A 16700-nucleotide genomic window follows, 5' to 3' on the forward strand; every position below is an offset into this window, starting at 1 on the left:
GTACTGAACCAGTAAGTAAAACTTATATTTTTCTATTTGTTCCATTGTTTCAACTCTTCAGACGCTTATGGACGGCATAGATAACAGAGGGGAGATCGTGGTAATCGGAGCTACTAACAGACTGGATTCTATAGATCCTGCTTTACGAAGACCAGGACGCTTTGGTAGACACTTCCTCTTCAACTTGCCAGATAAAGAGGTGAGAACTTAAATTCAACGTTAGTGCTACCATGGCAAAGTCCAACTTTATAGGAAAAAAAAAAATGACAACTTGAACAAAAGAGTGATACGTGGAGACACTGCGTTGTTCCATGGAGGACAAATCTGGTACTGGATATATATGGTCAGGATGATACCACCAAGTAGTTAGTTCTATAATCAAACCTTTCATTCCCAAAGTTGTACCTGTTTGCTTAATTATTTAGTCCACTTGGGTGTTTTCATCATGAAGTTGTGTTTTTGGTCTCAATCCTTCGCTTATGAATGAATAGGGGACGTGTTTGCATTTGATTGTGCCCCTGCTCAGTGGTAGTAGTTTGAGTCATAATTCTTTTCTTCTTTATAGTAATTGTAGCAATTGGAAGCATTGTGCCAGAAGTGCTTTCTGTGAATTTACTGACTGGAAAGCAAATGTGATGAAGTAATGAGACTGTCCCAATGAAAGCTTGCTAAGTTTTAGAGAAGTTTTTTGGACAGCAAAGAAATGCTTCTGGATAAATTTTTCATTACAGTATTTTCCTCTGGGTCCTTAGGTCTCGTAGTTTGGAAACTTGTTATTGAAGCTATAAATGCCTTTTCTTTCACTGTAGGTTCCTAGAAAAAGTTCAGTATAACAAATAAGAACTATTCAATTTCCTGGTTGACAATGCAGAGTGTATATTAAATAACTGTAAAATACTTGAAAGTTGAGCAAGTAAGAAAAGTGTATTAGTAGATGAGGGGTTTTGAGGGAGGACTGTTTTGTTTTTTGTTGTTTGTTTGTTTGCCTTTTGGTTTGTTTGTTTCTTGTTGGTATTTTTAAGGAAAACTTGGGACAAGCTAAAATGCAATGATTTTGCTTCCAGGCTAGAAAAGAAATTGTCAAGATTCATACTCGTGACTGGACCCCTCAGCCACCGGACATGTTGCTTGATGAACTAGCTGAGAAATGCATTGGTAAGACTGAAACAGAAACGGATTCTTGCTTGTGACCAAGTTGTAAAGAACCTTAGCTTGTACCAGGCAGTACCCATGCTCTTGTGCCTTGTTGCACAAGTAGTCAACGAGGCAGCTGGCACGCCTTCATAGCAATCAGAGTGAGATGCTTTCATCTATTTACTCTTTGTTGTCGTTCCTCTTGTTGTCTGAGAACATTAAATGGTTCTGGGGCATCTTCCTCAAGAGTATGGTTTTTGATGAGGAGTCTGCTTCAGCTGCGTAAGTGCAGGATATCAGGCAGTGAGCAACATGAAACATCCTTGCAGAGCGGTAGCACTTTGAATTCCCTGTTATGCTGTTTGGTTTTGGCATTACAAATTCTTTAAATGTTGCATGTTGTAAACCTGGGCCTTGACTGATGTAACGTTTGATTTTTGTTTGTTAGGATACTGTGGTGCAGATATCAAATCTTTATGTACTGAAGCTGCGCTGTGCTCTCTACGCCGATGCTATCCTCAGATTTATGCAAGTAGGGAGAAGTTGCTACTAGACGTTAATTCTATTAAAATAAAAGCAAAGGACTTTTTCATGGCTATGAAGAAGGTTGTTCCAGCTTCAAACCGGATCAAGGCTTCACCCGTACAAGCACTATCACCCATTTTCAAGCCACTTTTTCAAAGATCAGTAGAGAATATTTTACAAGTTGTGCAGAAGATCTTCCCGCATGCCCAGCTTGCACTGTACATGCGGGAAGATCTTGCACCATCCAAAGAGGACCGACAGCAAGGTATAACCACAGCATCCACTTCTTTATAATTCTGCTAAAGCAAAAACTTGTGGTTTGTGCAATCAACTTCTACCTTTCAGTCATAATGGTGGTAGAATTTTATTATTTGCATGTGCATGTCTTTTTTTTGGGCAAGTCTGGAATAAAACACATAGGTTTTATTGTGGATTCGAAACTGAAATGCCAAATGGAAGCTCTGAATGATTCAATACACAGTAAAGGACGATGCGTTCTCTACTGAAGCATCCTGCTTCTGAGGGCAGCTAAGATAATTAGCATTTGTAGAGGTTGACTTGAGGTTTGAAGTATAAGGCACCTATTTTTCTTTAAAAAATCAAAACTCAGATCTTTGGAGGGGAAGCATTTCTAGGTCAATGTTTCTAATTCCTTTCTGAAGAATGTCAGGACCAGGATACAAGTATAACTGGTCTAAGCTAAATATTGTTTTAGCTATCATCATTTTTAACCAGTCTCCTAATTTAAATGTTTGTGGATCGTACTATACACGTGAGATCAATTAGCATTGATATTTACTAGATGAATGGAATTCTGTGGCCATCACATCCTTTATCCCCATGCTTTCATTGTGGGAACCTCCTCCAGAAAGAAATGGTCTTGTTTGTTGTTTTTTTTTTTTTTTTTTAGCTATTTAGCAACTGCAGAAATTGTTCGTAATCTCCTTTATTCTAAGGGGGAGAAAAAAATCACCAAGAGTAGCATACCTTACACGTACACATCAGTGGGACGTAGTAGAGCTTTGTAGGGCCTTGTGCCATCTCCTTAGATCTGTGGTGGGCTGAACTCTAGGAAGTAGATTTCAGTGTGTGCTCTCAAATGAAGAAAGGGTTTTGGCACTGATTTAGAAGCTGTATTAATGGAAGAGAAAGAGGCAAAGACTATTCAGGAAAGTTAACAAACCTCTTTTGCCTTTCAGAGCATTTCAATCCTATTTTACAAGATGATATGTTTGACAGTGATGACGATGCATGCTTGGTTTCTGGAGATGAATTAAAAGATGGAATGCCTAACGGACCAGAGAAAAAATGCCTCTGTTTCAGCAGGTAAAGAAAGATAGATCCCTGTTATGTTTAAATTCTCAGGTCTGCTGAGTCTTTGTAAACAGTTCCAGCTGTTAAAAGTGCGAGGGGTGGTAGACGAAGGGGCAACATCAAGTTTGTGTGTTGAAGGGGTGCTTGGTATTCACAAGAAGAAAGGGTGGAGGGACTAAAGTTGTAATGAAGTTGCTCTGAATGACCAAATTGAAAAGCCCAGGCTTTTCTTCGTAAGCCAAAGTGATCCGTAGACTACCAGAACACGTTGACTTAATCCATGGCATTCTTTGAAAGACTCAAGACCACATAAATGTGCTGTCTGTCCTTTTAGCTAAAAATACCCCAACTTTGTGGGTTTGTGTTGCCACCTTTTGCCCTTCTGTTTTCCAGGATTGTTAAACCAGTAGTGAATTATGTAGCAGAAAGAAAACTGAGAAATGGCTTGTTAAAACACCTTGAGAAAAAATTGAATGGTGTCTTTATTTGTTAAGCCACCAAGTTGTGTTAATCTTGTGATATTTTAGTATGGAAGTCATGCAAGCCCACAGTTGGAAAGTTAGATCATGTTGTCACAGCTGGATCAGTTATTTTTCTCCGTTTCTATTGCTGTGCTGTCCAGAAGATTTTCTGTGCTTTAGAGCAAGGCTAAGTCTCTAGCATCTTTGATTTAAGCCAGCAGAGGTAAAGCCTGATTGTAGTGGGGAAACAAATGCTCCTCACCAATTTATTTTTAAATAAAAATAAATTTATAATAAAGTAAATAATAAATATATAATAAATAATAAATTTATAATAAAGTAAAGCAAGATTGCAGGGATATTAATTTGCAGTCTTGGTTTAGTTAAGAATAGGAAACACAAGGGAAGAAGATGAAACAATTGGAATGAGTGAATAACTTAACTGGAAATCTTTCATGTATTTAATGTACCGCTGCCATTTGGATTATTTGGGGAGGGAAAAGAAAGTCTATAGGAAAATTACTTGGAACATCTGTGTGTCTATTCAGCACCTCATTTATAAGCTTGTTTTCTTAACTCTTGTTCTAGGAGTGCTTTCTGCGAACCAACATCATGCCAGCCCCGTCTGCTAATAGTAGGAAAAGAAGGGTACGGCCGGGTTTCTTACGTGGCACCCGTGGTGTTGCACGCTTTGGAGAAGTTTCCCATTCACACCCTGGACCTTTCTGTTCTGCTTACAAACGTTGCATCGCCAGAAGAAATCTGCAGACAGGTACCTTTTTTTCTTTTTCTTCTCATCGGATTCACTGACTGTATGTAAAGGATCAATCGAGTTGCAAGTAAGGTGAGCAAAATTCATTGGTAATGGAGGTGGCCTTGTTTTAATGTGCTGGGATGTTTGCTTCTGTCTGAAAATCCCCTTTTCTTTTAGACAGCACCACAAACAATCTGGATGTTGTACATGTCGACATTTTCCATACCCAATTTTACAGTGAGGCTGTTGCTAGCAGCTCAGGAAGCTGGGCGGTGTTGCTAACGAACATCTCTTTGTGGAAAGAAATGCTGCTCATGTCACTGGGATCCAGAAAGTAGTTCTCATTGCCTCCTAAGACTGTGTGCTCCCAGTAGATGGCTCTGTATCAGACTGCATGTCGGCTACTTTTTGTAGGCTTCTTCTAAATTATATTAGTAAGGCAACCGAGGTTTGGGGCTTCTGTTTATTTTGTTTTCGCACGGACATACACAACTTGTGCTGTTGCAGTATGTGCACTAAAAGCATTAACATTCAGAAAACACTTCATTTGCACGGTGATGTGGTTTTAACTAGAAAAAATGACCAGATTTGGTGTTTTTACTTTTAGGCAGGAAATCCATTTTCTTGTTTGGCATCACTACCTTAAAATATTTTTACCTTTAGTGGAAACGTTTGAGAGCCATACAAGTAAGGACAGACATGTTACACGACTGAATACTGATGTGTCCCTTAAGAGGGACATTTCCTTTCTTTGTTATGCGATGATTGTGGCTGTGGCCATATAGCTACGGTGTCTAGCCACTGCCTGAATATATCCTTCCCATCTTCTGACTAGAGTTGTCCGAATACTGATAATCTGAAAGGGTGCACAGAGAAATTCCTTATGTGAAAGGATGCTTGCCACTCTGTTCACGTAGTTTCATTTCATGGGGCAGTCAGATGGCTATGTAGCTGTGTATTAAGAGGTTCTTGTACGTGTTTTAGTTTTCTTACGCAAGCTTTCCTTTTCACTAGCTGATCCGAAATGCTCAGAAGACAGCACCAAGCACAATTTATGTCCCAGATATCCATTTATGGTGGGACAACGCCGGACCTGCCTTGAAACTTACTTTTCTAACTCTACTACTTAACATTCCAGCATTTTCGCCAGTTTTGCTGCTTGCTCCGTCTGATGTACATCACTCAGATCTCCCAGAAGAAGTATTTGTCAATACTTTCCTTACTATTTCTTCAGTGTCTTGTAATTTATGAATGCTTTCAGCATCAAAATGCTGTGCTTTCTTAAATGCATGCTGTTATTACTCAGGCACCCTAACAAATCACTTAAAATTTGCTTAGAGAAAAAGAATACTGTGAAAGCATCTGCTTAAGTTTTTTTCTGAGTCAAGCAAGTGACTTTCACCCCCTTCTCACACATGCAAATAATAAATTAATACAATAATTCTGGTGGCTACAAAGTGGTTCAGTCAAGAATATGCAGTGCTTGAAATGACAAGAGGATGTTTTTACTGAAGAGATTTCTTCTGACAGTCTGCCATTCCATGCTATGTTGGGTAAACTGCTAATAATGCAATTTAGTAGAGAATTGAAACACTTTGATTAAAAAAAAATAAGTAAATCAGTTTCTTTCTTCATATAGGCCAAAGCTTTCCAAGCTGGAAAGCTGAGTTCCAATTTCTGCTAAAGTAACTTTGGAATCAAATTCTAGTTGTATTCCTAAATAAACTGTAGTAAAAGTAGGTGCAGAACTTCATTGACTTCTGAGAGTTTACATTAAGGGAAGGTGCCCAAAACAGGACCACGCTGTTGTCATTCTGATGATTTGGTCTCAGTCACTGGGGGAAGAGAACGGGTCTTACCTAGACGTGTTTATTATCAACTGCTTTGAAAGTGCTTGAGTTCCCACAGAAGTTTTTGTACAGGCTGTAAATTCCTTCTAAAATAAGTAGTGAAATTCCTCACCTACCTTTTATTACTAGAACTTGAAAATGGAGGAAGACGTAGAGGTACTAGCTACTTCAGACACCTTTTGGTAGAGAAATAAAAACTCAGCAAAAAGCCCTCACTTGTCTGCTGAAGCCTGTCTCTTCCCTCTATAGCCATAAAGGTTCTAAGTAAAGGCTGCAGCAAGGCAAGTAAATACAAAGGAGGCGCTGTTGGATGTGGTGAAAGCCATTACTTTACCAGTGTAGCGTACAATCCCTTCAGCAAGCTTTAATTCTACAGGTGATTCTTAAAGGTGATATTTGAATTTGCCGTGCCAGCCTGTGAAAATGTAGCGTTTTAAGGCCAGGAAGATAACTTTTTTCAGTTTGTGTTCTTCAGGTTATAATTAATTTGAAAAGGTACTCGTCTTTTTGGAATCGAAGATGAGTTTTTTGTGGCCTTAAATCTGAAATGTCTCTCCTCCTTCTGCTTTAGATGCAAAAATTATTTAATACGGAATTTGGAGAAGTGTGCAATATTGAGTTGCCTGGTAGGGCAGAGAGAGCAGCCTTTTTCTGAGGACCTAATTCTAAATGAAGTGGCTAAGCCTCCTGTAAAGAAAAGAGGTGAGGAGGATATGAGAAGTACATCTAAAACTTTCCTATCGAAGTTACTAGCTCTTTGGGCTTTGCTTTGTTGGTCATTTTCTGTCAGTAATTTGTCATATGCTTGTATTTGAGTACTGTAAATTGGCTAATTTTTCCTGATGAATTGAAGTTGATTGGACATTGGAAGTTGTGCCTGTAGCACCACCAGCTGAGCCTCAGAAGCCACAAGAGTGATCCTCACAAAAGTAGGGATGCTGGAGGAGGAAGAGGAGGATACCTTGCATGACCTTAGAATATTCTTGAGGGACGTTACTCACAGACTTTCCACTGACAGACGTTTCAGGGAATTTGCAAAGCCCGTTGACCCACAGAAGGTAAAGTAGTGCTGATCTGTGTGTGTCTGTAACTTGTCAGTGTTCGTATTTCTCAGCGTTTTGGGGAAGGTTCAACTTCGTTTTTAGGGCTGCACTGTAAGGATTTTGCAAGAAGCAGAGGCAGTGCTTTTACTTCTGCTGACTCTCAAATGTCTCTTATGGGATTATTCGCTGAAAGCCCTGGTTTCATTCTAAAAAGCCAGTCCAAATGCCAACACAGTTTGCTCGTGAAAAGGCTTTGATACGTAGGCGTGTCACAGCACTGAAAAGCACAGAGATCTTTCCTTATAATTACAAACAGTATTTACAGGACTACTTGAGTGAAGTCTGAAGCCCTTTCTTGGACTGTCAGTTCCTGTGGGAACAGGAATAAGAGCAGCAGTTTGTAAAAATAAGTTTTGAGATCCTGTTCTCTGTTTCATCTGGAACTCCTCAATAGGAATCAACCATAAGTGCAGTGTGTTTTCTTTTTCCTCCAATTGGCTGCTTAGATGCCTTTTTCTCCTTAATTTATGAGATAAGCCTAAACTAGGGGCGTATATGTCAAAGACAGATGTAACTTGAATATACCTGGGGATCAGCAAAGTCGTCTTCATGTGGGCCTCCACTGGCTTTTCTTCCCCTTTTTTCCTAGGTTCTTGAGCTGTGAAAAATCTAGACAGATACATATGTCCTCATCTGAACTGGTCATTAGGCTCCTCTTCTGGTCTGAGGGAAGAAATGAGCACCTCAGGGCCCAGTTATCTCATTCTAAAGTAGATGCCTGCAATAGGTACTTCACAGGTGCAATTCATGCACCTTTTCCTCAATGTCGACAACAAAGAGAATGCCGGATGGCTTGCTCAGCTTTCACTGTTGTGATTTTCTGAAGCAAAGTGAAATGAATCTCCCACCCTCAGTGTTTCTTCTCTACCATGCACGTGCTTCTGACCTCCCTACTTCTTGTTGTCCTCTCGTGGCCGCTCTAATGAAAAATGAAAGAGCCCTTCCATTTCTGAGAAGCAAACTGGTTAATTTCAGCGTCTTCTGATGCATCGCAAATGTTCAGGGTTTTTAGGAAGTCGTTTATTTAAAGTTTTCAGAATAATTTTGGTAGACAGTGTGCAAGGTTAAGAAAACCTCTGAATGCTTGTATTTGATCTGCAGGTACCTGACTATGCCACAAGGATTAAAGAGCCGATGGATCTTTCAACAGTTCTGACTCAAATTGATTCGCGCCAGTACCTCGCTGCCAGAGACTAGCTGAAGGACATCGATCTAATCTGTAACAATGCCTTAGAGTACTACCCGGATCAAAGATCTACAGGTGAGGATGTGCTTTTTAGCCCTAGTTTAAAAAATCTGTCGAACGTATAGATGGATAAATGCTGTGTGCGGACAATAGACTTCGGATGGATTAGATGATTTTGGACATCCACAGAGAACATCTCTTACCACATTGTAAATATTTTATCATTTTGCTACTTGGGCATGGAATTGTGATATAAGTGTTCCCAAGGAACTTGTGCTTTTGTTTTAATTAACTTCGATGTTGTTATGCTGAAAATATTCACTGAGATATGCTTTCGGAACCAACCTATGAAGAAAGCAATTTTTTTCTGTGATCAAAACAGTTTCATTGGTTGGTAGACAACATTCAGGTAAAGTGTGTAAAATTTCAGATCGTCACAGCGCCTATGTTTTGCAAGACACTGCATATTCAATGGTGAGGAACGAAACGGATACAGAGTTTAGACGACTTTGTGAACAAATTAAAGAATCTCGTGAGAAAAGAGGTACGTGCTTTAACGCTAAGGATTTGAAGACTTGTCTCTGCATTTGTAACTGAAAATGCACGACGAAGATCTTTGGTATCTATTCTTTCTTGCAAGGTCGCACCTCTGCAGCGTGTGCTCCATGCGACAACTCCAAGACACCACAGCAGAACCCTGCTACTGAAGACGAGAAACCAGATGAGGAGATGCCAGCGGCACCTGTAGATGCCAGTACACCCATTTCTAATGGCAAGTTGCATTTTATTCAGCTGCTCTTGTCGTTCATACCTTCTCTGTTCTTGAGGCGCAACAGGTGTCTCTGATGCCTGGCTCTTTATGGCAGAGGTATTTTGTTTTCAAATTGACTTCCAAATGGGAGAGAGAAATCCAGAGGTCATTCATTCAATATAGTGATGAATTAAAGTTCAAAGAAAGTTGGTTCATTTGATGTACTCTTACTGGAACTTCATTTTGTAAACAGAACGACCCCCCACTCAAGGATATGACAGCTTCCCTCCCGTACTAAAAATGATAGTACTCACCCTTGTAGGAGCAGCAATGTGAAGAAGGTCGAGGGCAGTAAGAAGGGTTCAAAGATTTGATATAACAAGCCTTACACTTTTGTTGACAGAGCTCCTAATAAGCATCTTTAGCAAGGTCTGGAGATGGGAGAAAAACTCAAACTAGATTTTAATTCTAGGATGTATAATGTCAAGCTTGACTGTTCCTCTGAACAGTCAATTGAATTTAAATTTTTTAATTTAAATTAATTAGTTTAGTTTTTTTAATTTAAATTCAATTGAATATAAAGTTTTTTTTTGTTGTTGTTGTTTTTCACGAAACACTAATTTTATGTGAAAGGTTTTGCTGCAATATCTTTTTGCCAAGGATATTAAGCTTAAGTTATCCACAAGAAAACGGTGGGGAAAGGGAAGCTTTAGTTTTGAAAGCTTTTTTTTTTTTTTTTTTTTTTTCTCTCCAGGTTTTTCTTGAGCACAGCAGCGTTTCAGTGTCTGCCTGCCATTAGTTGCCCCACTACCAAGTCAGGAGGGTCAATTAAACTTGCGTGAGGCAGAATTTCTTTATCTGAATCTACGTGGTTCACATAAATATATTCTTGTTTCCTTCTTTCCCTAGGATTATTCTTCTCCCAGTATTGAATGTTTCAACAGACACCGTTTAAGATCAATGAGCAAAAACATCCTGCGGTGTTCAGTCTCCAGCTTTGAAGAAAGTATGGCGGTACTGAGGGGAAATGTCAAGAGAAGATGCTTTTCAAGGTACTGTATTTCTATATGTTCAATCTCTGTTCGATTTGTAGATTGAAAAGCAAGAGAGAAAGCATGTGCAGTGAGTTGTGGCCTGATAAACCTCCGGCTAAAATCAGCAGAGGCCTATGAGCATGCTGATGGTGTACCAGTACCTTAAAACTAGCATCCCTCTTCTCAGTGAAAGTCTTCCGCTTTTCTAAAACAAACCTGTTTTTTTCCCCAACCCCTTTGAGGTGTTGTTGTGGTTTAACCCGGCCGGCAGCTAAACACCACACAGCCCTTCTGCAACCCTCCCACCTCCCTCTCTGGGATGGGGGAGAGAAACGGGACAGTGAAGCCCGCGAGTTGAGATAAAGACAGTTTATTAAGACAGGAAAATAATAATAATGATGATGATGATAGTACTGCTACTAGTAATGTGTACAAAACAAGTGATGTACAATGCAGTTGCTCACTACCCGCTGACCAGTGCCCAGCGTAACCCCTAGCAGCCCGGCTGCCCCGCCCTATCCATGGTGCAGCGTGTTGCCATAAGGCATAGAATTCTTTGGCCAGTTGGGGTCGGCCATCCTGAGTCTGTCCCCTCGCAGCTGTTGCTGTGCGCCGATTCTGATCGCCAGTAGGACAGTGAGACACCGAAAGGTCCTTGGCTTGTTGTAAGTACTGCTCTGCAGCAATTGAAACATCGGGGTGGTATCAGCAATCTTCTAAACATCCTTTCACACATTCTAAGCCAAAACATAGCAACCTACCCGCTACTAGGAGGAGAACTAACGCTGTCCTAACTGAAACCCGGACATGTATCTTTTCCACTTGGGTGCTATTGCTCATAATTTTGAGAATTCAACATGAGCAAGCTAGGAAATGTGGGTACATACAGAACCGCGTGTATATGGCACGCAACAGACTTGGGATGTGGATCCTGCGTGAGGCCTACAGGCTTCTCTTTGTATACCATGGAGCACTGGCTTGTAAACATGGTGAAATTTCCCATCCTTGATGGGTCTAATACAACAAGTCTTTTCTCCCTTCTCTGCCGTGTCCTCTTTCTTAATGTAGGCAGTTGAGAAAGCCAAAATTGGAACGAAAAAAAGAATATAGCACAGGTAAGTGGCTGTAAGTCCCCGGGATACCTATTTGCGCAGGTTACTGAAGAGGATGGCACTTGGTCACTCCATGGCTTTCATTTGGCCCCAAAGCCTTCTGTAGTCAGCTGAATTCACTCCTCAGTGACTTTTCTGTGAAGAGAGGTAGGTGCAAATAGGAGATTTTATGAATTCCTTGGGGAGGGAGCAGTGTGAATTGCAGCTTGGTAGGCACAAAGCAAACTGTTCTAATTGTGCAAAGTAAATCGATACTTGATAAGTTCAAACTCAGTTTTATAGCTGGCAAGCACAAAAGTAAACCTTAGCTGTGATCCTAGCAGCACAGCGGTGTAGCTCTTCCCTTCCCCTTGTCCTCTTGGCTCTTTTAATGACAGTGCAAGCAACCAACCTGTGCCAAAGGGTGCTGTATGGCAAACAATGGGCAGGCTTTTTTCTAAAAAGCACGAGTTTGAGTTATGTGGTGTTCGGGTGTTTCTCTTGAAACGATTCTTCCCTCCTTGAGCTGTTAGATCCTAATGCAGGAAATGGAAGTGCTGCATGCATAAACAGAGTAATCAAACATACACCTCTTAGGAAGAGGCTTGCAATGTCCTAGTGTTTGTTTTGAGCACTGTTAGATACAGTTTGACATGAATGGAGTGAAAACACCTTAGAGAAAGGTGTTGATTGTTCTCACTTTTCCAAGACAGAAATAAGTGGAGTAGATTTCCCTCCTGCATGGAACAAAAGTTGCACGTTTGTTTTTGTCTGGCTAGCTTTCAGTCTCTTTAAAAATTTCCCTACAGGTCCCAGTTTTAAGTAGACAGTTTAAACGTGCAGAGCGATAAAGAAGTGGAATGCAGTGGTTGTGACACCAACTTCTGACCTGAAATGTAAAGAAAACTCAATCCACTTCAGGGTGCCTTTTTTGTTTGTCTGTTTCCATTTTACAAGAGCAACGGTGAAATAAGGAGAATCCCATCTTCACTGTTTCAAAATCCTTTGTTTCTGCGTTTCAGTCACCAGAACATTGAGGAGTAGAGCTGGTGCAAAAACTGTGAGACGAGTCCACGGAGAAAACAGGGACTTGGAGCTGCGCCGCAGCTGTAGAGTCGGACACAGTCGGTACTCGACTACTAACTCGTCCATTCTATTTGACAAACTTATGACAAAGTAAGTCATCTTTTCTTGCAGACCTCTTAGAATGATCTTTCTTAGCAAGCCTTTGCACTATGGCATGATGTTGGCCTCTTTATTTTGACAGCAAAGAGGTATGGCTGCTCCTGGCATTTCCTTCCTGTTTACAGGGAGACACCGTTACCTGGCTAGATAAACAGATTTTCTTGAAGGTGCTATTTCAGCATATAAGAATTGATTTAAAAAACAACAACAACAACAAAAGTGCTTCATGGCTTGCTAGTTTTGTAATCTCACATTTCTCCAGGAATACTTGATTTGCTGCATTTCACCATTACACTCGTCAGCGCCGCTGATTCTGGTTTATCACTATTTGCATTGCAAATCTCCTTGTCCAAAGCTTAAACTGATGTATGCACTGCTTTAAAACAAAACCTGAAGTTGCAGAGCAGAAGACTCAAGTCATTATGTTAGCAGCTGTGTAACCATACTGCTTTCCAAGCATAAGATGTCCAGCTTATTTTGTTTCTATGAAGAGTTTAAATGGCTCCCGTTAAGCAAAGATGTCCCCACACTGATACTTACTATTAAGCAAGGATTCCACCTCCTTTGGCTGAGGTCTGCTCCCTTACTCACATTGGAACATTCATCCAAGTAGCCTGCAATTCCACACTGTCGGGGGAAAGTCCATAGAATAGAAAAGGTTCCTCCAGTCTCTTCCTCAGCCTTTTTTTGAAGCATGCAATAAAGCAAAACATTCACAGGCTGCCCTTCCATGCAAAACAAGGCAAATTAGTAAGACAGGAGCCACAAAACTGATTGTCCTTTAAAGTTAAAATGAGATTTGAAATAGATCGAATTAGCAAGTGTTGTAAGTCTGTAGCTAAGTCTGGTTTTGCCAATGCAGCACAATTCCCTATCACGTAGCCAGAGCTGCTTCTGTAGCTCCAAGAAGCAAAACTGCTTTGACAAAATACTGTGTCATCAAAGCATTCGTTGGCTCAGTAGGCACGGCTCAGGTTCAACAAGTTTGTGAAAAAATGAGTACTAACAGAAGGAGCAGGGTCCAAAGAAACACTTTATGTCCCCACTGTGAAATGAGGGGCTTTACCTTGAGTGTTATGCACACTGTCAATAGAAAAGCACTGTAACAGAATCTGCCACGGCAGTTTGCATGTTACTGAAAGACCATCAGAGTGGGACTGCAGCAAGATCATTGCGAAGTTACAAAAAAAACGTGGGGGTGGGAGTTTAGTTGCGTTCGATAACACAATCTTAGATAAAGATTTTGGTCTTAACGTAAAAGTAAGGATGTCTACTGATCTCTTCAACTCCAACAACTGAAGCCCAAGTCTGAAAAATCGCCTTTAAGAATGCAAAGAAAATATTTAACTCTTCTGTATGTTCATACTTTGCTATCAAGCAAAGGAATGAATGCTGATGCCTTAACTATGTAGGGCTGTAGCTTTAAAAACGTTAAATGCACGTGAAATTATTTGGGGGTGTTTTCACATGCAAAGCCTAATGCAGTGCATGCAAGCCCTGTCATCTTCTTCGTCTAGTAGTGTCGCGTTAAGGGGTGTAGCCGATTGACCGTCATGGGTCCCGTCGGATTCAGGGTGCTGAACTATCACGGTCACGGATTCACCAACAACGCAGTACGGCCTCGCTCTAGTCGCATTCAAGGAGAACTCTCACAGCTAGGAAGAATGCAATTAAGTGCAATTTCTTACGGCGACAGGTACACAGGTTCTTTGGATTGTCAGTGATAAATTCACTGTCTGCAAAAGCAAGCTAGCATGCATGAAATGCACAGGTACACAGCCTAGGTATTAAGACATGAAAAAGCATCAAAACTCTAGAGATTTCTAAGATTCCACAGAGACGCCTGGTATAAGCAAGCGTTCAGATCTTACCCCACGGCGTCCCAATGGAGTGGGGGTGGGGGAGTGAGAGGCTCAGCCTGTCGAGTGATGTCAGAAGGAATCCTTCCTGATAGTATCTTCCCTAACATCCCCTTTCTCTTAAAGCAATTGGTATTATTTTCTATCTTTAAGGTGGAGCTTGAGTGACTCTAGTCATGCATATCTTGGTTGTGCTTGGTAGAAATGATCTCACTTGCGTTTAAAGGTACAGACTGTGAGAAATTCCGAGGGCGTGCTCAGTGAGGGGTGGTTGCACCTTGGAGGCGGGTAGCTTTTGGGATGGAGGTGTGCTTATGATGCCTAGTCGCTTAAGGCGATTACTCCACAAGTAGTAACTTAGTGTTGATTTAACTACAGCATATCTAAAACATAAGAAGGATGTTAGTATGGAAGAAGCCGATGAAACCAGTCCTTAAATCTTACTACTTACTGTGCGTGAGCAGACTGGCGTGAGTTTTAGCTATACTGGCAAATATCAAACCACACCTGTGTCGTCCCAAAGCTGGGAAAAAAACAAAAACAAAACCAAGGAAATGTTGAAGCAAATAGGGAGGCGTGTAGCTTGTGCAGTCTTTTAGCTGAGAAAATAAAGAAGGAGAGAGACAGGTAGCCTTGAGCTAGCAGAAGCAAGGAAGAGAAGGGCTAAAAGGGAAAAAACAGGAAGGAGAACACCAGCTCCAGACTGACCTATAGTAACCTTTTTCTCATTAAGGGTCATTAGCACATTAAAAATCACACCTGTCAAAATGCTAATCTATGCTAATGTGGGATTCGGTGTGTGTCCCCCCTCTCCTGTTCCCCCTCCCCCCCGGTATTCCTCTGTAATGCACAAGCTCAGTGGAGATAAGTTAGGTGAGCTGTAATAACCAATCCAAAGGAGCCAAAGAGAGAGTTTTCACAAGTTTCCTGTGTATAAATGACGGTGATTCGAGTCAGAGGTGTGCTTGCTTTGCGAAAGATGGCCAAGTACCTGACTCTGCAGAGTTCTATAAGTAATTATCTAATTAAAAGACGTTCGTGTGCATTCCGACTCTGGGTGCTTATTGGCGCGGTGCACTCTGCACGAACCTGCAGACAACATCTGTACTCAGTGTCATGCCTACAGACAACCCTCTGCTGTTTATTTATTCCTGCATATTTTTCTGTGCATTCAACACAACCCCTTTGGCACAACTAGTTAACCACATAGCTGCCAGTCCACCACTCAGTTGCACTTGTGAAGAGGAAAAGCTATTTCCGTCTACTGGAGGAGCACATCCTCTAAATGCAAGCTTCACTCAGCTGGTCATTTACTGCAGGACAAGATTTGAAAAGTGTTGTTGAGTTCTGGGTTTCCTGCTTACAGGAAAAATTAAGTGCTAGATCGCCCTCTACTCCGCTTTGTCTGCTGCATTTAATGGAGATTAAACTGATTTCGTTTGCTCCTCCGTTTATGGACAATGAGCTGAAGGAACAGGTACAGCACATTAACCTGGAATGCCTTCCCTCCCAACCAAAGTAAACTGGAGCTGTAACTAACACAAGCAGAAGCAAGGCTTCCGTGTTTTCAGCTGAATAAAGTTCCAACAAAATCATCCTCTGGGATTTGAAGGTTACTTCACATGACATGCCAACGACTCTTTTCCCTCCATTGTAAAGCGGATCCCTGCTGTTAGTTGCTCTAGAAGCAAAGGAATCATCGGTTTGGTTACCAAATAGCCGCTTCTGCAAACGAGAAGTGTTGTGCTCTCTCTTCCCTTTGAATGACTCCACACTTCTCATCAGCTACTGGATTGCTGACCTAGAATCAGAGAACATCCCAAGGTGGAAAGGACTCCCAATAATCACCAAGTCCAACTCGTGGCTCCACACAGGACCACCCCAAAGTGAGACCCGATGTCTGAGAGCATTGTTCAACACTTGTTGACCTCTGTCAGGCTCGGTGCCATGAGCAGTGCCCTGGGCAGCTGTCTCAGTAGCCAGCCACCCCCTCAGCGCAGCACCTGAGGCGCACGGGGTTCGGCGGGGCGGCCCGGGAGGGGAGGACGGCGGGGCGAAGTGGCAGCTCCCTCAGAGCCGTCTCCCCGCCGCCTCGGCCGCATGTCGTGGCTTTTTCGTGTCGGGGCTTTTTCATGTCGTGCCCTCGGTCTCTCGCCGTGGGTGAGATGCTGCTCCCCAGCGCGGACCCCTTGCGCGCGGGGCCTGCCCGCGGCGGCGGCGGGAGGGAAACCCCAACCCCAAAGCCCTCCCGGCAGGGAGAGCTCGGGGTGAGGGCCGATCCGGCACCGACAGTAAACACACGCCGGAGGAAACGCTCTGGTTTTAGCCATGAGCAGCGCGGCCAGGTTCACAAGGCGTCACGCTGGAGCTCCGAGTTCGGCGGCGTTCCGAGGCCGTTGTGGCGGTTGTGGAGACGGCCCCGGCTGAGGTGGCTGCTGCTGTCGCTGCTGTCC

At 42.1% G+C, this 16700-nt stretch overlaps 1 protein-coding gene across 1 annotated transcript in view; it reads left to right on the forward strand.

Moving 5' to 3' along the window:
- LOC309891707 (ATPase family AAA domain-containing protein 2-like) overlaps positions 1–16700 on the forward strand; it is a gene marked incomplete at both ends in the record, with an annotated part of 163000 nt that overhangs the window by 103050 nt on the left and 43250 nt on the right. Inside the window, 3 exons of the mRNA XM_082786045.1 lie at positions 40–199; positions 1065–1155; positions 1583–1924. Of these exons, the coding sequence (XP_082642171.1) occupies positions 40–199; positions 1065–1155; positions 1583–1924 (593 nt within the window). The remainder of the gene's footprint in view (positions 1–39; positions 200–1064; positions 1156–1582; positions 1925–16700) is intronic.

Source organism: Aythya marila, assembly GCF_965140915.1.
Source record: "Aythya marila genome assembly, contig: HAP1_HAP1_SCAFFOLD_165, whole genome shotgun sequence".
Lineage (NCBI taxonomy): Eukaryota > Metazoa > Chordata > Aves > Anseriformes > Anatidae > Aythya > Aythya marila.